Source organism: Pimephales promelas, chromosome 25 (assembly GCF_988280905.1).
Source record: "Pimephales promelas chromosome 25, fPimPro1.hap1.1, whole genome shotgun sequence".
NCBI lineage: Eukaryota > Metazoa > Chordata > Actinopteri > Cypriniformes > Leuciscidae > Pimephales > Pimephales promelas.
The window spans coordinates 13,008,923-13,028,564 of record NC_142793.1 but is presented as its reverse complement, the minus strand read 5'-3'; the positions used below and the strand labels follow the sequence as shown (position 1 = coordinate 13,028,564).

Here is a 19,642-nt window from a genome sequence, read left to right as displayed (position 1 = left end):
CCAAACCCCTTTCTAAGAGCCTACTCTGCTCTGATTGGTCAGATGACCCAGTCTGTCGTGATTGGTCTCACAGCACATGTTGGAAACAAAATGCCCATCTATTTTTGGCTGGATGGTTTCTTAAGAAATTCACCAGATCACATGCAGACATTTGTTTATTAATATTATAGCAGCATTTTGTTAACATCAATAACCCATTGAGTCTAAAAACTTGTATTTAGAGCACAATTTATTTTATTAAGCAAGAGTAAGGCAGATATTCTTTAAATATTGTTGATGTGCTACTGTGAATAAAGTTGATCATGCTTTTATATCAACAGGTGAGGCCTTGGACATTTATCAGATTATAGAAATCACCAAAGGGTCTTTGGCCAAAGGAAAACGACAAGGCACAAGGTGAAAGTAATTTATGTCATGAAAGAATAAACGCTGGTCATGTGAACTAGTATGAACTCAGAAAAGGGTGGTGTTCTCCTGTGAATGAGGGTAATAAAGTGCAAAAGAAGGACTACTAAGTTTTTTTTTTCACTGCTTCCTCCTCTTTTTCTTTGGCGCTTGGTTTTCCTCCAAAGGCTGAGAGTCATTAGTCTAAGGAAAGAAAGACACCATTGAAGATGAAGAAAGCAATCCCAGAACTCAATTCTGAGAATGAACGTGTTTAAAGTGGATACTCCACTTTTTTTGGAAATAGGCTATAACAGTTGAGTTTTACTGTTTTCGAATCCATTCAGCTGATTTTCTGATATTTAGAAGAATTTCAGTAACCAGACAGTTTCTGGTCTCATTGACTTTCATAGTAGGAAAAAAATATACTATGGAAGTCAATGAGACCAGAAACTGTCTGGTTACTGATATTCTTCTAAATATCAGAAAATCGGCTGAATGGATTAGAAAACGGTAAAACTGGGGGGGGGGAGTTGTAAAATGAGCCAATTTCCAAAGAAAGTGGAGTATCCCTTTAAACTAAGACGTACCTGTTGGCTTTGGTCCTGCTGCTGTTCCTGTAGTGCAGCTTCCAGCGTGGCCGTGTTGATTCTGAAGTCTCTGGATGTGCTCAGCTTCATGTACTGCATCAGATTGACCTGTGTCAAGACATTTACAGATGTGCTGTAATGTTTCAGAGGATTTTGTTACATTTGTTGTTGTATATGCTGTGCATATGGGCAAAGACTTAAGAGCTGTTACCTTGGATTTCTTGGAGAGAAGAATGAGAAACTTCTCATACTGTTCAATGTTGAAAATGAGATTCGGGATGGCTTTAGTCTCACGAAGAACTTTAGCCTAGAAATCACATTAGATGCACAAAACGGTTTTGTGTGGGTTTTGCACTCAGAGGACTAAATATGTTACCAAATATATTTTCATAAAAAAAAAATGCATCTATTTTACAGTCTCAGGTAATAAATTGAAATAGTTCTCACTGAAGCAGCTGCTACTGCATCATCTTCTTTTTTCTTCTTCTTCAACTTTTCCGGGCCTCCAGCCGTCAGTTCTCCACTCTGTACGAGACAACATTTACTAATGTGTTAAGACACTGTTGTAAAGGTTAAACACCAAACTAAAAGAAAATGGGCACACACCTGTACATATGTGATGAAACAGTAACACTGGGGAGTGAGATGAGACCCTGACAGCTTCACCTGGACACAAGAAATGTTTGAGTTGTTAAATTACAAAATTTAGTCATTTAGGTTGAATCTGGATCTACAAGAAATTCCTTGAATATTTTTTTTTTTTAGTTTTGCGCAAAGGTTTCTGAATCTACTTGGCAATAATGGCTGTTTGGACAAATTGATGGTTCCTTTGGTGTGAAATGGTTAAAAGGTTTGTTTTTTCACATAAATGTTGAGAGATTAAATTGTTCAATACATCCTTGCATCATTTCAAGATAAATGTTGTAACTAACTGGCATTAAATGTCAATGTTTGGTAAGATTTTAAAATGTATCTGAATTCTGAAATGTGTCTTAAATACCGTAAAAACTAATATTGTGAAATATATTATTACAATTTTAAAAAACTATTTTTCATGTGATGACAAAGCTGAATGACTCTTTCTTACTCTTACTTTATCAGTCACATGATACTTTAGAAATCATTTTAAAATGCTGATTTGCTATTTAAGAAACTTTTTTAATATAATATCAGTAACTAGTATTAGTTTAACTAGTATTAGACTCTATATGACAAGTGAAAACGATCATTTAAATACCACACTTAAATTGTTCGTTCTTGCCACCCTCTATACTTTAAAGAATCAGAAAAACCTTACCAGTTTCTCCAAACGTGCGGGGAACTGCCCAGGTTGGGTCGCACACAGCTGAATATACTGCAAAATAAATGATTGTCAACTTTGCAGCACTTTTAAATGTTTGTGTGAAACTCTGAGCTGTAAAGATTTCCCAAATGAAAAAGACTGAATTTGAGATTATGAATCGTATTACAGGATGAGACTCACATATTTGGTAAATGTAGTGAGGAAGTTGTAGGTTCGACTGAGCTCTCTCATTAGGGTGTCCGTACAGGGTCCCGTGGGCAGAGCGGTCTGAACCAGCTCATGCAGAGCCGTTACCAGCGTGCCTAACTGAACCGTGACGGCCTTCTCGATCGGGTCCTGCTGGCCCAGTGGATGCTGGGTATTTCCTAATACACACAGAAAATCTGACATAATAATTCTCTTTATCCTAAATCAGGGGGCGTGTGCAAACACACCTGAACCAGCTGAATTTGAAACACGTCCTTGCATACTACTTAATGCTATTCCTAAACCATTATATGGCAGAAATAGTAAGGGTAGTATGCTATTCCAAATTCAGCAACTGTCTTATAAGGCCTAAACTGTGGAACTGTGGCCATACACCCCTGTCCTAAATTAGGGAAATCCTATCCTGGTCCTGGATGGCTATAATCCTAATTAAACACACTCGAGGAAGCTATTCACGGTCTTCAGGATTGCTAGCAACTTCTAGGCAGGTGTGTTGGAAGCCTTCCAGGAAAAAGACTGGACACCTAATGAGATTTTTGTTGCTTTTTACCTGAAATTGTTCGGTCGGAGCTTATCTGGCCTTTCTTCTTGGCGATCAACCAGTCTACTTCATCCAACACCTTTCCAACCTGAGACAGGACTAGAAGCTGCAAAGGAAGAGAGGCAGATGCTACGCTCTTTTAACAAGTTTCTAGTTCAGTTTCTGAAGTGTCTCTGTTCTTACCGTGGTGGATGCAGCTGTTTTCATGCTAATGATGGCAAGATGAGATTGTTTCTCCACCTCTACGTCCTGATCAGAAACAGATTTATGACATCATATGACATGAGATTTTTGGGGAGGTTTATGACAATTTTACTGCCTTGAGATCCGAACACACTTGAGAGATTTCATTGTTTTTAGAAGAGCCACAGTACCTGGTCGATGTCTCCTAGCTGGCTGTGTATGTCTTGGCACATCTCCCAGAGCAGAGACACTGGACTTTTATGCAGGACATGCAGGTTGAACAGCAGGGACAGCAAGCCTTTAGTGAGAGAGATGTCCTCTGAAAGAGAGAACAGGGTGAAAGAAGGGTTGGTTACAAAATTAAGCAGCAGTGTGAATACTGTGATTGTAGCCCTCAAACCGTATTCTCTTTATAGCCCTTAATCCTGTAATTGTGAACAAATGTGGGCACAGAGGACTCAGGTATGATCCTAATTTTTATTTATTATAAATGTTATATCACTGTCTTCGATAAAGTTTTGTCTATCCATTTATGGTGTTTGTTTTTATTTTGGGGGTGTTTTTGAATTTATTTACTTGTATTTCTACAAACCCAATTCCATAAAAGTTGGGACACTGTACAAATTGTGAATAAAAACAGAATGCAATGATGTGGAAGTTTCAAATTTCAATATTATATTTAGAATACAACATAGATGACATATCAAATGTTGAAAGTGAGACATTTTGAATCGCCATGCCAAATATTGGCTCCTTTTGGATTTCATGAGAGCTACAAATTCCAAAAAAATTGGGACAGGTAGCAATAAGAGGCCAGAAAAGTTAAATGTACATATAAGGAACAGCTGGAGGACCAATTTGCAACTTATTAGGTCAATTGGCAACATGATTGGGTATAAAAAGAGCCTCTCAGAGTGGCAGTGTCTCTCAGAAGTCAAGATGGGCAGAGGATCACCAATTCCCCCAATGCTGAGGCAAAAAATAGTGGAGCAATATCAGAAAGGAGTTTCTCAGAGAAAAATTGCAAAGAGTTTGAAGTTATCATCATCAACAGTGCATAATATCATCCAAAGATTCAGAGAATCTGGAACAATCTCTGTGCATAAGGGTCAAGGCCAGAAAACCATACTGAATGCCCGTGATCTTCGGGCCCTTAGACGGCACTGCGTTGCACACAGGAATGCTACTGTAATGGAAATCGCAACATGGGCTCAAGAATACTTCCAGAAAACATTGTCAGTGAACACAATCCACCGTGCCATTCACCGTTGCCGGCTAAAGCTCTATAGGTCAAAAAAGAAGCCATATCTAAACGGGAACCAGAAGCGCAGGCGTTTTCTCTGGGCCAAGGCTCATTTAAAGTGGACTCTAGCAAAGTGGAAAACTGTTCTGTGGTCAGACGAACCAAAATTTGAAGTTATTTTTGGAAGACTGGGACGCCATGTCATCCGGACTAAAGAGGACAAGGACAACCCAAGTTGTTATCAGCGCTCAGTTCAGAAGCCTGCATCGCTGATGGTATGGGGTTGCATGAGTGCGTGTGGCATGGGCAGTTTACACATCTGGAAAGGCACCATCAATGCTGAAAGGTATATCCAAGTTCTAGAACAACATATGCTCCCATCCAGACATCGTCTCTTTCAGGGAAGACCTTGTATTTTCCAACAAGACAATGCCAAACCACATACTGCATCAATTACAACATCATGGCTGCGTAGAAGAAGGATCCGGGTACTGAAATGGCCAGCCTGCAGTCCAGATCTTTCACCCATAGAAAACATTTGGCGCATCATAAAGAGGAAGATGCAACAAAGAAGACCTAAGACAGTTGAGCAGCTAGAAGCCTTTATTAGACAAGAATGGGACAACATTCCTATTCCTAAACTTGAGCAACTTGTCTCCTCAGTCCCCAGACGTTTGCAGACTGTTATTAAAAGAAGAGGGGATGCCACACAGTGGTAAAAATGGCCTTGTCCCAACTTTTTTGAGATGTGTTGATGCCATGAAATTTAAAATCAACTTATTTTTCCCTTAAAATTATGCATTTTCTCAGTTTAAACATTTGATGTCATCTATGTTGTATTCTAAATATAATATTGAAATTTGAAACTTCCACATCATTGCATTCTGTTTTTATTCACAATTTGTACAGAGTCCCAACTTTTATGAAATTGGGTTTGTATGTAAATGATTTCTAAGTAAATTAATGACTATGTAGTTTTATTATTTACATTTTTTAACTAGATTAAAATATCATTCCAAGTTCTTAGAGCTAAAACCTAAAGATGAAGTGACTTTGCTGTCACCTGGTGTCTTATTTTGGCTTATTTTAGAATGCTCAATTACAGTTTTTCCCATTCATTTCTATGGGTGCCCATTTTTGACTCAAATACAAGATTAAGGAGTTTTTTTTTGTTTTCACTCACTTAACATTGTAGAATTGAGTAAAAAAAAAAAACCCATCTCCCATATGGTTTTCCCAGATCTCCCATTTCATCTGTTACTTAATCTAGGTTTTTACTGCTTTAGTTTTATATTAAATATTTTGAATCTACTTAGTAATAATGGCTTTTAGGACAAAAGTATGGTTCTTTTGCTAGGAAATGGTTAAAGCATTATTTTTTATCCCAAATTAAATGCATCATTTTTGAGAGAAATGACGAGATAAATGTTAGTTTGAAAACATCCCAACTCCCCTTAATAAATGTTTCATGTTTGTACATGAATCACTCACCGAAATTGGTTTCCTTGCAAATTTTCACAGTCCATGTGAGCATTTGTGTAAACTGCACATAAAATCAAAAAGATGTGTTAAGATTCGAGACAGCCAACACTGCAACAACATGATTGTTTTGAAGAGTTACCTGCTGAGAGGAAGGATTGAGCTGTCGTGACAAAACGCTGAGGATGCTGACCAATAACTGAGCTTCTTTACTGTTGAACTCCTCCTCTCCCCCGCTGAGCTGGTTCATCAGCGCTCGCTGGACACAAAAGATCAACTTACAACACCTGCTGGTGTGTGTTTTGTCTCCAACTCTGATTGAGCAAAGCAAATGAAACATTATGGTCATTCTGGGTTTGAAAAATGAAGCTGGTACCTGAAACTGGCGGATATAGAAAGCTGTTTGCGCAGTCAGATCAGACCCCTCGCCCTCTCCCTCTGCTTCCCCTGAAACATCTTTAATTCAGATTGTTTTATTAAAATATGCAAAAAACATTATTTCAGTCACAGGAATGCTAAGACGCCCACCGAGAGAAGACAGGAAGTTGCTCATGCGTGTTGGGTATCGCTGTATCACTGTGGTGAAGACTCGCAGCAGACCCTCCAGACATAGTAATGATACACTCTGGCCCTTTTCCTTCTTCCCAGCATCCTCCACGGTGGATGGCACATTAGTGTAGCGCCACAATAGCACACTGCATGCAGGGAAATCGGAAATTAAGAAATGTAGCTTCTTTCAAGCACTATACCCCTAAATCAATCTAAACAAATTAAGATTTTATTAGGTTTTTAAAGTTGCCATGAAATCAAAATAGACAATTCTTATTCTTATTTTAAGGAATATTGCAGTATTTATTATAAAAAAAAATCTTTTCACATCACTATTTTGTAATCTTTAATCAATATAATTTCCCCTCCCTCTAGTAGCGTCATCTCTTCTCTGACTGATTTGTTTAGTGGTGTGAGGGCGAGAGAACCTGTCACTTACATGACATCCACCAATCGCAAACCACAAACACACAACCATCCAATCAATTCAATCAAAATCAATCATTCTTAAGAAGCCGTTTCACTCGGATATACTTTTCGTCACGACATCCGTTTAATGACTTTAACAAATGTTTCTTTTTTGGGGTTTGTTCAATTAAAGTCCAGATGTTTACATAATGACGTGATGGCCAATAACAAAAAGCCGAGACCTGGTGATGTCACAGAGGTGGCGGAAGGTCTTGTCAGGGCTCTGTCCCTCCGGTCCGTCTGTGTGTCCGGTGTCCTCCAGCTGCTGGATCTTCTGCAGGGCCACGCTCACACAGTACCGCAGGAAGTCTCCACTGGAACGCAACACAGACAGGCTCTCCTCGCGGCTCTGAGTGCTGTCTCTAAAAGAAAAATTAATAATAATTTTATACAGCAAAGGCGCATTAAATTCATCAAAAGTGACAAAGACATGTATAACGATACAAAAGATCAGAAAAAATGCATCGTTTCCACAACAATATTAAGCAGCACAACTGTTTTCAAACAATCAGTTACGTTTTAAGTGAACGTAAACAGTTGAGAGTATTCGGTCTTATGCACCTGCTGACCAATTATAAAATAATATTAAAAATATCTATTGCAGTTTTTTCCCAGGGTATCAATGTCAAAAATCGAGGCCAGTGTGACCCTGAAGATTGGAGTTCTGATGCTGTAAATTCAGCTGTGCCATCACATAAATTAAATGATATTTTAAAATATATTAAAACCAGCTATTTCACAATTAAGTTTTACTTTTTTTATCAAATAAATACAGTCTTGGTGAGACTTCTTCATAAGAGACTATTTCAAACTATGACTACTTACACCGCTTTTGAACAGTAATGTACATGCTCTTATTTTTTAGAGTGCCATTGCAAGGCAAATAAATCCTGATGTGAAAATCCACAGTAAAACTGTACCTGAAGAGAGCAGTGAGCAGTGTGGAGATGAAGCCTAGAGACAGCAAGCTGCGGGGGGGTTTGCTGGACGACGTGGGGCGTCCCTTCCCTGCACGCTCCCTCAGGATCTCAGACACTTTATGATAGCGCTTGAAAAGCTCCAGAATGTCCTCAAAGTGGTTCTTACTGCTCCGCATGTGCACCACAGAATATGTTAAACACATCTAGCATGTAATGCCTGATTTAAAATTATTCAAAAACAACACTTTCACAAACACACACCTGTAATTAGCAGTGATGAAGTTGTACTCCATGAGAACCTCGTTCAGTCCCATCACCAACACAGCGTAGATGCTGTTCTTTATTCCAACACTAGAACTCGTTGAAAACTCAGCACACTTATCCTGAGAAGCAGAAAATCAGTCAGTTTGTCCACTACTGTGACCAAATGTACACTTTTCAAAAGTTTTTAACATATTTTTAAAGGTCTATTATGCACATCAAGTAAAACAGTAATAATGTGAATTGTTATTCAAATGTAATTTATTCCTGATTCAAAGCTGAATTAAGCAGCATCATAACTCCAGTCTTAAGTGTCACATGATCCTTCAGAAATCATTTTAATATGATGATTTGCTGCTTTAAAAGCATTTTTTATTATCAATAATTTGGTTTAATGTTATGTAAACCACGATACAAAAAAAGCAGGATTTAATTAATATAGTTCAAAATATTTGTAACATTATAAATGTCTTTACTGTTACTTTTGATCAATTTAATGCTTCCTTTTTTGCTGAATAAAAGTAAAAAAAATTCTTTGGAACAGTATTATCCAAGTAAATAACATTTTCATTTAGACGTAAGAATCAGCAAAAGTAAGAATTATGCCGTACCAACTCAAAATCCTCCAGTTCGCTTTTAATCATGCGCTTCGTCATGCTTTCTAGTATATCATGCAGTTCACTTTGGACTCCTCCCTCCTCCTCTTCGTCATCTTCATCATCGCTCACAGTGCCACCTGACCGTACGTTCTGGTTCCACAGCAGGCAGTGAACCGTGCAGCACAGCAGGTGCGCCTGGAGAAACACATGACCTGAAGTTTCATCTTTTACATGTTCAAGTGCAGTGCGTCGATGTGATTACGGCATGGCATCAGTACCAGAGGCTCCTGGAGGAAGACCTGATCTCCATGTGCGCTGATACACGACTCCAGCTTCAGAGGCGGAAGCAGATCTTGCTCGGGTTCAAAGTATCGTTTTAACTAGTAAACACAAATAATAATTTGAGGAACAGGAAGGCATAGGCGCTCATTTTGTTAAAGGATGATACACACTTGTGACAGGAGGGTCTGCATGATGGAACTCGACAGTTGAGAGTTACGACGAAGGACATCGTGGAAACCCTAAAATCAAACAAATCACTTTCACAGTACAGCAAAGAAGTCAATGGAAAGGATTGATCAATTACAGCAGTATTCGTTCACTTCTTAATTTCTACAAGGGGAAATGAGAGGGTCAGACACGGACCTCATAAAGCATGAGTCGGACGTCCGCCTGCTGGTTAAGGCACCGGCGTAGACTGCTCAGGATCTCCAGGCAGAAGGCTTCATTAGCAGCAGTGTTATAGCGCGAGTGCACGTCTGCATGGACCTGCAATGGGAATCCGATCCGGTCACAGTTAGAGGATTTTTAAACCAGACTGGCTGGTGTTAAAACGACATCACAACAACATAGTAGCATTAATTTTAATTCGACTTGGAATAAATGACTTTTAAGGCTAAAAAGAAACCGTATGCTGTTGGGAGAGTGTTTTTATTTTACCACAGCAGTGTTCAGTGGATTAAATCAATTACTAACTAGATTGACAATCGATCAAATCAACAAATTAAAAACTCACTCATACGGTCATAAATTATTAAAAAGTCATTTGAATTTGACAATGAATTTTCCTGTCCCTAATAGTCAACGTAATGCAGGGGAAATTGTAAAATGAAATGCAGCAGTGCTAAACGAGCATCATAAAATTACAACACTCGAACTATTACTATTACTATTAAATGTCACTGTCGCTCGTGTTGCCAGCGCTCCATTGAAATGAATAGGATCATGACGTTTTGTCTGAACAGGGCTTAATAGAAAGTTTCCTGCTGAGGGGAATTCAAACTTTTTATGTTGAAAATTTTCATTTATTCCAATTTAATCATACAGCCCAACTAACTTCTATATTCAATAATTTAGATATTTTCAATAACTTCTATAACCACTAACAAGGTTTAAAAGTGTACAGACCGTTTAATAAGAAGATACTTTATAAAGACAGTTCAGTTCGTGTATACAGACAGGAGCCATCTTTGGAAAACAGTCTTGACTAGTCAAACCACGAACGACGTGCTCAGTGAACTGAACTGTATGAAATGAATGAACGGCTTTGTGGTTCGACTTGTTGATTTGATGTTCTGAATTTTGCTCTTAGTGAGGGCAGAAAAATGAATTCAGGAAAAAAAATGGTGTGTAATGTAAACTGCATTGCGCACAGCTAAGACGCACAGAGTAAAGCAGATGTCTGTATAGTTTACCTGGCTGGTTGTAATGGCCTGACTGGCCTGGCTGGAAGCTAAACTCCCCAGAATACGAAAGTTCTTCAGTAGCAACAGGAAGCCTGCCACTGCTGACTTCCGGCCATCTAAATGACTTCAGAGAGAAGAAGATTCATTAGTACTTCGTCATCATTCAACACAGAGGAAAATACATTTGGATGTGGACCATTCCTTACTCTACCTGGAGAACATGGCCTTCCGGAGGACCAGGATCAGGGCATCTTTCATAGACATGCTCACTTTGAGCAGGGGCTGAGCAGAGAAAACATTAAACTTATCACACACACCATGTTACTCATATTTCTTATTTCTTATGCATTAGGTGGGAATTATGTGAATGAGGAATATTGTGATGTCTATGTTCCTGGAATAAAACTCAAGACAATTTCAGAAACAATATAGAAAACTTTAGAGTGACTTTGTGCTTAGTAATTTTGCAGACAGTTTTCATGCTCAAACAGCAACATCACACACTAAAGAAAGTTGAAAAATTAAAAAAAAAAAAGTATAATAGATCTTCTTTAATTTCATGTGGATTGAGATGTTACCTGCACAGCTTTGAGGAGTCCCTGTACAGTGCTGAGGGGCAAGTAGGAGAGCTGGTCAAACGTTTCTGTGACCTTAGAAGAAGATTCCAAGAGGATCATGGGAGCAGACATCACAATGCTGGAAAGCAGGTCTGCGGCAGTGATAAAGCCAAGAACACAACACATTTTAAGTGAAACCTTCATTAGTGAGCTTGAATTAAAAATCTGCAAAAAGACGACTCCTAACCAATGAAATGGGTGACAGGCGAGGCTGTTTTAGTCACCAAACGATTCAAAACTTGCTCTAGGATCTCTCCTCTGATTGGTTCATGCATCTGTACAAAAAACCCCCACAAAGTTTGTCACATGTTTTCAATGTTTGGAGCATGATTTATGTATTACAAGGGGGAAACATCAATTGACAACTACACTCTACCTTAAAGCTCTCAAGAAGAACTTGTCCACCAAGTCGACACGCTAGCTGGTTTGGCGTTTTAGTGGTGGATGTTCCTTCTGTGACCTTCCCAAATGGTCCAGCTTTAGGTCCAAATGAGTCCATAAGTATAAATCCCAGTTGCACCAGACCTTGAGTGACATGATCCCAGCCAAACACACTGCGGAGTGCAGATAAAGACATAACAAACACACTGAACAAAACCACACAATAAATAAAGGAAACAAAAAAGCACTGCAGTTCAACCAGACCTGTTTTTGACGGTGTCCAGAATCATGTCGGAGACACTGTTACACTGAGGCAGCAGTTCCTGCAGAAACTTGGAGCTGTGCTGAATCTGATCATCCTTGAAATTTTTTGTGATGGCACCTTTCAGGAACTCATATACCTAAGCATTATGGGTAATATAAAGAGTGGGACAAAGGTCTGAATCAGTAAAACCAGCATCTTTTGAGAATCACCGGCATTTTGGCGCTCTTGATGTTCAAATGCACACATGACTCACAAAAATAAAGAGTTTTATCATTATCATTTCATATTATATAAGATGAAAGAATATTGTGCGTTTCATGATAATGTTAAGTTTAGCTTATGAAGGGTCTCATCATCAAACTACATCATAAAAATGTCCAAATGTTTAGCTACATCACCTATCCCTACTCAGTAGACAGCTCACTAGGTTTAAAGGATGAAACCCAGACATACCTGCTCCTCGTACCGTTGGATACGAGCCACAGAGAGCAGCAGAGCGATACTGAAAGGACACAAAGGATCACTCTGGGCCACCTACAGAAGAAGACAACCAGCTAGCACTCACAGATGCTCAAAGAAGGGGTGTGTGTGATTATAGGTGAGGCTGGCAGACGTTCACCTTGAGGTTTTTAAAAAACTCCCTGCCGAGCTCATGATCAAGACGAATGGCAAAGACTATGTGGAGGATGACGGTTCCCTCTACGTGACGCAGCTGATCCTGTGGGATGGTCTGCACCTCCACATCTTCATTCCTAACACAGATACATAGATAAAATCATCTGTCCAATTAAATGAAACCTACTGACCTGAGCAAGTGGGATACTCACTCTGCATTTCTCTGCTCCTCTTTCTGAAGTTGGTCTTGCTTGTTGAAGTAACTGATGATTCCCTCTAGAACCAACTTCTTACAGCCCTGTCGATGGAAAAAAATAAGAATCTGACCATATAGACACACTGTTTTAAAGAACTTTTAAAACATATCAACCGACCTTGGCAGAGAGCAGCAGCAGCTGATACACCAGAGGTGGAATCTCCTGTAGATCCAACTTGAGGAACATCCGGAGAATCTTCTCAATCAAAAATTGAAGCTCCTCAGCAGATAACGGAACATCCCTGACACAAAAAAAAAACTATGGTGTTTTTTGTGTGTGTTCAAGACACAAAGTTGATAACTAGCCAGTTAATGCTTTAACATACCTGAACATGGTTGTAAGGTGTATCACACAATGTGGATCCCATCTGCGTGAATTTGAGATTTGTTACGATATGTTATATAGATAGAACATTGTCTACATTTTGTGTTTTGGTTTTACTTGGAGAGCACTGACACATAATTTCTTGATTATCTTTATGGATTACTTATTGAGAACAAATTTCACCTGCTAGAGCAAAGACTGTTGATCAGCTGTTTCTTGTATTCATCTCCAGTCAGTTCGCCTGAAGTAAAAGTAAAAAAGACCGTAAAACATGTTTTTATTATCATTACTCCAGAGGTTTTTAATCCAAATTCACTTATTTAACATCACTTAACATTTTTGAACAGATATAACTGATCCTACAGAGTTATTTCCTTTTTTTTAACAGAATAGTTTGGGCTTAGCAAATAGCATCTTACCTTTCCCATAAGCTAATGTTTCTGTAGCGGCAAGAGCTGTTAGGATTGTGGGGAAGAGTTCCAGCGATCTCCCACTGTTCATCTCACCCACTTTGATGGCATCCACATATAGAGATGCTAATGTGGCTAATGCATGACCAGGTAGACTGTGTGTCTATGGCACAGAAGAAAGCCATATCATACAGGTATAGTATTAAAGTCACCATGAAATCAAAATGACAATTCTTACTTTTTATGGAATATTGCATCAAAAAGAGTTTCTTGTAAATTATTTATCTGTGCAATATATTGCATGTGCCCTCTTTAATCTTTAATCAAAATAACACCCTCCCTCTTGCAGGGTCTTCTCTTCTCTGATGATGTTTACTGGCTTGAGGACGGGGCAACCTGTCACTCACATAAGATCCACCAATAGCAAACCACAAGAATAAAATCAAGTCTCGCCCTACATTCTTTCTTGTTCGAAAAGCCGTTTCTCTCCGATTTACGTCACAATAGGGTTGTGCAATTATGTCTCATTACATTGCAATTATGTCACAACTGCAAGTACGCAATTTTGTGCGAAAAACATCACTCAATCTAAAATATAAACATGTATAATGGGCTTAACAGAAAACACAAAAACACATTTTGAAAGAAGGATTGATGGTGTATTGACTAAATAATAATAGTGTAAAAATTAATAATAATAAATACATTTATGTAGTGAATCTTTAATTATAAGTTCAGTCCCAGGGATTTCCCCATACGGGGTTGGAAAATTCAACCTACTGGTTACCAGCCTAGACCTTTAACAACTACTACGTCACTATTCATTTGTGTACAATGTTATTGTAAGAAAGAAACTCACCTCCAACATCAGAAGCCCAATGATATCTGAGGCCACTTCTGTCTGCAGATCTCCAGATTCACACAGTGGAATACAGTGCTTGTACACAAGCAGTCTTCGGTTAGCGCCATGTGAGTCACTTACCGGTGAACCTAACATCACACACAAACACAATTTGATATTCAGCACTACTTGATGAAGCATCAGAGTAATTTTTAGTTTATGTTTTTTTACACTTACACCTATTAGACATGGATGCAACATCACGCGAAAGTAAAAGTTTTTGATCATACCAGTGTTATTTTTAGTATTATTGAGAGAGAGATATTATGATTGCTTTTATTAATATTTTGAATTTGTTTCTTAGTTCATCAAGTACATAGTACATTGCATTGGAATCTAGTTAAAATGAATAAAGTGATGGTGAATTTTATTTCAGTTACTACAATAATAACCCTGAATGATACCATTGTATTAATACTCTATTCACAGATGTATTTGGTTCTTTAAAATTAAATCAAATGAACACTTACCTTTGAATATGGCTTTGATCAGGACCCCTGTATCCTTCCCTTTCAGAGCACTATTAGTGAGGATGGTTGTTAGCTGAAAAGGGAGAAAAAAAGCACATTTGAAAGTCATCTGCACATAATTTTAAAGCGGATGCCTTGTACATGACATGATTAGAGACTTTTGCATCGATTACAAACCTGATCCTCGGACAACATAGTGAGATGCTTCTGTAGCTCATCTACACCATCACTCTCCGATAACGATATGATCTTTTCCACAGAAACCTTCATCTTGGACATCTAAGTTATGTGCCCAGAACTGTGAGTATAAGGTCACATAAAAACATGCAATTAAAACATGAGGAACATCCTAAAAAGAGAATTTGATCTGCATTATTTCTGCCCTTTTTGGAGCACTATGAACTGCCATTGTGTCTTTGTGATTAATACGAGAGGGATTAAATGATGACACACACACACACACTCTCTCACTCACACACACACACACATATATATGTGTGTGTGTAGTATTACTTATATATTCTAACGTTATATATTCTCTGCTTACTGTAGTTATTCGGCAGTTTAGAAACGTTATAACCAATAAACAAATACAAATAATATTTGGATTATGACTAACTTACATCAGAAATACGGTAAATAGGAAAAAGGCAAAGAAAACAGAACAGAACAATTGTCAGATTCGGACATTTTGAAGTGGCGACGTTTAATTACTCGCGTGAAATGTATAGTCTACCTTTACACTGTCACTTACCTTTGGAGTTTGATGTATGATTTGATAATAAATGTTCCGTTTCAGAAATACTTGTTTCTTGATAGCTCTTGCCTTTTGCAGTCGGTAACCCGTCACCTTGTTTCATAACAACCGAAACTCCCGCCAGACGCCAGGATGTGCACGGAACACTTCCTACTACGTCATGTCACTTCTGTACATTTGATTGGCCCGTATGTGCAGGGGTTAACCGTGTCGCTTAGCTTTCTTTTAGGCTCTGGCTTATTTCACACATTTATTTTTTATTTTTACTATTCACTCTCTTTTTTCAGTTTACTTAGATATTTATGGTATTTATAAAAATAAAAATGTCTAAATGTCACGTTTTTAATGAAGCAGCCTAAATAGTCCACTTTGGAAAACGTGTAGATGTCACGGTTTTCATTAAAAGGAGAAAAATGGGATTTTGTTTGACGCTCACTGAGAAAATGGTATTTAAAATGCAAATTTTTTTTTTTATTATTTTCAAGGTGAAAAGGATCATTTGCCTCGATCCACGCCGAAACAAAACGTCTAAATGTCACGTTTTTAATGAAGCAGCCTAAATGGTCCACTTTGGAAAAAGTGTAGATGTCACGGTTTAACCCCCTCAAACGTGAAACTTACACGTTTGCGTTAACACGGTCCAGTGGAGATACGGTAGTATGGACCTATTCTGCCATAACGACCTATTGGTTTTCATTAAACCAAGGAAAATGTAATTGTGTTCTATTGACGATCACTGCATGGTCTATTATTTAAAATACAAAAAACATTTATTATTTTCAAGGTGAAAAGGATTCATTTGCCTTGATCCACACCGAAGAAAACGTCTAAATGTCACGATTTTAATGAAGCAGCTTGAGTAAAATGTCTATTTTTCCGGCGTCCCCCAGCTCCTCGTTTGAGCAAAAGGTACGCTAAAACAACGTATTACATCGACGTGCGTTAACCATAACCTTTTACTCGACCTAGTTCCTGTTCTTCAGTGCCCAACCCGGTATCACGACAAGACGTGATTGGTCCACTTTGGCAAACGTGTAGATGTCACGGTTTAACTGTTATTTAAACTCAAAACCATAAATAGGGCTATACTGCCCTCTTGTGTCAAATTATATTTCTATATTTATTTTTCCAACAAATAAAACTAAACCCGCAATAAAAACTTAACCAATACACCCTTGAACTCAACAGACTCAGTGGCTCAGATAAAGCGTTGGGCTTTAATCAAGAAGAGTTTAAATCCCATTCTTGCTTACGTTAAATTGTTGTGATTATATCAAACAAAGTGGCCAAAACAACATTTCTCCAACCCGGTATCACGACAAGACGTAAAATAATCACGTTGGTCCACTTTGGAAAACGTGTAGATGTCACGGTTTAACCCCCTCAAACGTGAAACTCACACTTAAACTGAAACTTAAACTTACCATAACGACCTATTGGTTTTCATTAGACCGAGAAAAATGGGATTTTGTTTTTATTGACGATCACTGAGAGAGCTCATTTGGTGAAGCCAAAATATTGATGTACTAAACATAGGAAATTTATCAAGGAAATGCATCATTGATGCATTTCCTTGACTTCGAGGTGAGAGGATGTTACATGGAATGGAGCTTTCCTTTTAATTACAATTATTTTCTCTTTCATCTGTCAGACTCTGGCTGTCTAGACCTTATACTGTCTATGTTCTAGATGTTTAGAGCAGACTATTAAGAACAGATAAGAACAGAATGCTATTAACACGTACTGATTTTAAGGAATATGATTACTAGCACAAGTACGTCTGCAAGATGTCTGTTAAAGATCACTTCATCTGGAAAGCATCTGCTTACTAACATCTGATAGACCTCTTTAGGATGACAGTTTAACATACATTCTAAATCATTACATCTTAAAGACATCTTCTTAATGTCTATTTGACATCTGCAGGAAACGTCCTATAGATGTATTGCAGATGAGCAAACACTCTAAAAATACTGTAAGTCTTCAGATGTAAACACACACATCAAATAGACGTCTCTGGGGAGTACGTGTGCTATCAGGGAATCGTTTCCCAGAATTTGATGTAATATTTACGTCTGGAAGACGTATTTTTAAGAGTGTTTGCTTAGCTGCAATACATCTATAGGACGTCTCCTGTCAGATGTCAAATAGATGTTTAGAAGATGTCTTTAAGATGTAATGATTTAGAAAGCACGTTAAACTGACATCTTCTAAACGTCTATTGGACATCTGACAGGAGGCGTCCTATAGACGTATTGCAGATGAGCAAACACTCTTAAAAATATGTCTTCCAGATGTAAATATTACATCAAATAGGCTTGTGCTGTCTAGGTGATTATCAATTTTGAGAGCATTTTTGAATAACATTATACTCATAATCATAAAGATTTTATTTCATTAATTTACCCCTTACTGACAAATGTGTTTGTTTTCATACACGAAATAGTTTTACAAAGCCAGTGTTTACATCATAATGGATGTGATGTGGTATTGTATGGTTTCTTGTATAATACTGTATACAAGTACGTAGGTTTACTTTTTTTACTTGGACTTTTGAGAAACCTATCTAGTACACTTGGAGGTTGAAATTTGGATACATCATTCTCAGAACAAGTTGTTTGATCTTGACATAGGGATATTAATACATTGTGCTGACTGCAGTAAAGTACCCGGAAATTCACATTTACATTAGAGTAGTACAGTTGTTTTTCTTTTTACAGTTGCTTGATTTTGACTTAAACCTTTTCTCTCAAATTCGTTTGGAGGAGACAACATTTTCACGCACAACTGAGAATAAGAAGAAATGGAATGCAAATGAACTTTGTTGCAGGTTAACTTTTTTTTATTGTGTTGAACATTCACTTAATTTAATTACAATTATATATAAATTGTATTATACCATAGAAGAAAGGAAAAAGCTTGAAAAACAAATAAACTATTGAAATAGTCCACATATTTAAAGTGAAAACCACAACCCTATAGAATAAAAGCATTAATAATTTTTTTGTTAGATTATTCTAAACACAGTTTTTGTTCTGTTCATTAATTTAGCAATAATCAAAGGAAAAGATTTGATTAGGATCAGAATCTTTTATCCAGTCTTCAGGTCTTCTAGTCAGCACATTTTGTAGGAGTGCATGTGCAGCTCTCAATGTAAACGTAGTCATGAAGGATCTCACTGCTATTGGCACACTTCAGCGCCACCGGTCGACGGCTGAATTTCTCTTCTCGGCAACAAGAACAGCTGTGCATCATGATGTTCTCTTTCATTGAATACCTGTGCAGGTTTCCAAGATGAATATGCATTTTTTAGCTTGTTTTTTCATACAAAATAAATATTTAATCAAATACTCCTGTCCTAATTTCTTTTAAGTGATTTGGTAATTATGAGAGATCTGATGTGCTAAAGATGGAAAAAGGGTGCTGTGCTATGATGATCTAAAATATGCAATGTGTGCTGTTTCTCAAATCTTTGATGCTTATGTATAAAATAAGATTGTAAATTATGTTAAAGTCATTGTGAAAGTTTGTATCCAATTCTACTTCTGATGTTGGCCAATTTAATGTTATCCATTGGGAATTTGATGATGTATTGATGCATTGTGATGAATAGTGCATAATAATAAAAAGGAAAGGTAATGGGTTAAATTTCAAACAGACTTGATGAAAGTGACATGTTTTGCTGTAGCGAGAACTAATAAATGTTATGGTTATTACTCGGCTGAAATTATTGCGTAATCAAGGCTGCACAATTCATCTCAGGATTCAAAATGCAATATTTTTATGATTAATTAGTATGCGTGTACTCTTACATGGATTGGGTACCACAGTGACCACTGCAGGACGTCACTTCTATCGGGTTAATGGACTTGCAATCATCTACCTCTACTTGGGTGGTTTTCTTAAGAACAATGCAGGTCTTGGGCTCACCTGAGATAAGAGAGAGAGAGAGAGAGAGAGAGAGAGAGAGAGAGAGAGAGAGAGAGAGAGAGAGAGAGAGAGAGAGAGAGAGAGAGAGAGAGAGAGAGAGAAGGAGAAAGAGGTGAACTTGTGACAAGAAACATCAGATCCATTGTTTTATGTATTACTCATGATGGATTTCTTTTTTTGATCTTATACAGGTGAGGGAGAATTGCAATGAAAAAAGTCATTTTTACAATTAATCTACATTATGATGGGCTGTAAAAATGTTAGGACTGGTTGTACTGGTACTGTGGTCATTGATTTTGAGGT

General features: G+C 37.7%; 3 protein-coding genes across 5 annotated transcripts in view; 1 reads left to right on the top strand and 2 right to left on the bottom strand.

The window, feature by feature from the left end:
* The window catches only part of polg (polymerase (DNA directed), gamma), a 48,671-nt gene extending 48,211 nt beyond the window's left edge, over nt 1-460 (top strand). The window contains exon 23 of the mRNA XM_089127437.1: nt 321-460. Within this exon, the coding sequence (XP_088983563.1) occupies nt 321-400 (80 nt within the window). The 3' untranslated portion in view covers nt 401-460. The remainder of the gene's footprint in view (nt 1-320) is intronic.
* Nucleotides 212-15,567, bottom strand: fanci (FA complementation group I). 3 transcript variants are annotated; one of them, XM_089127435.1, is made up of 38 exons: nt 15,407-15,567; nt 14,830-14,950; nt 14,653-14,725; nt 14,141-14,271; nt 13,291-13,444; nt 13,055-13,112; nt 12,873-12,914; nt 12,665-12,788; nt 12,503-12,588; nt 12,295-12,427; nt 12,129-12,209; nt 11,675-11,811; nt 11,406-11,583; nt 11,217-11,304; nt 10,991-11,121; nt 10,624-10,694; nt 10,422-10,536; nt 9,373-9,495; nt 9,180-9,248; nt 9,006-9,107; nt 8,740-8,922; nt 8,129-8,250; nt 7,868-8,032; nt 7,130-7,309; nt 6,459-6,625; nt 6,307-6,386; nt 6,073-6,189; nt 5,943-5,994; nt 3,400-3,527; nt 3,209-3,274; nt 3,035-3,131; nt 2,458-2,660; nt 2,272-2,328; nt 1,581-1,640; nt 1,422-1,499; nt 1,186-1,281; nt 975-1,082; nt 212-588 (listed from the first exon to the last, which is right to left on the bottom strand). In XM_089127435.1, the coding sequence occupies exons 2-38, from the start codon at nt 14,929-14,931 to the stop codon at nt 526-528; spliced, it is 4,020 nt and encodes a 1,339-aa protein (XP_088983561.1). In that variant the 5' UTR covers nt 14,932-14,950; nt 15,407-15,567; the 3' UTR covers nt 212-525. The 3 variants fall into 3 exon arrangements, with proteins under 3 accessions (XP_088983561.1, XP_039521916.2, XP_088983562.1); XM_039665982.2 differs by having other exon boundaries at nt 2,458-2,642; XM_089127436.1 differs by having other exon boundaries at nt 6,307-6,377.
* Nucleotides 15,568-18,226: 2,659 nt separating this feature from the next.
* Nucleotides 18,227-19,642, bottom strand: part of muc5.2 (mucin 5.2) — a 28,133-nt gene continuing 26,717 nt past the window's right edge. Inside the window, exons 46-47 of the mRNA XM_089127633.1 lie at nt 19,222-19,339; nt 18,227-18,686 (exon numbers count right to left, since the gene is read on the bottom strand). Coding sequence (XP_088983759.1) covers nt 18,521-18,686; nt 19,222-19,339 — 284 coding nt within the window. The 3' untranslated portion in view covers nt 18,227-18,520. The remainder of the gene's footprint in view (nt 18,687-19,221; nt 19,340-19,642) is intronic.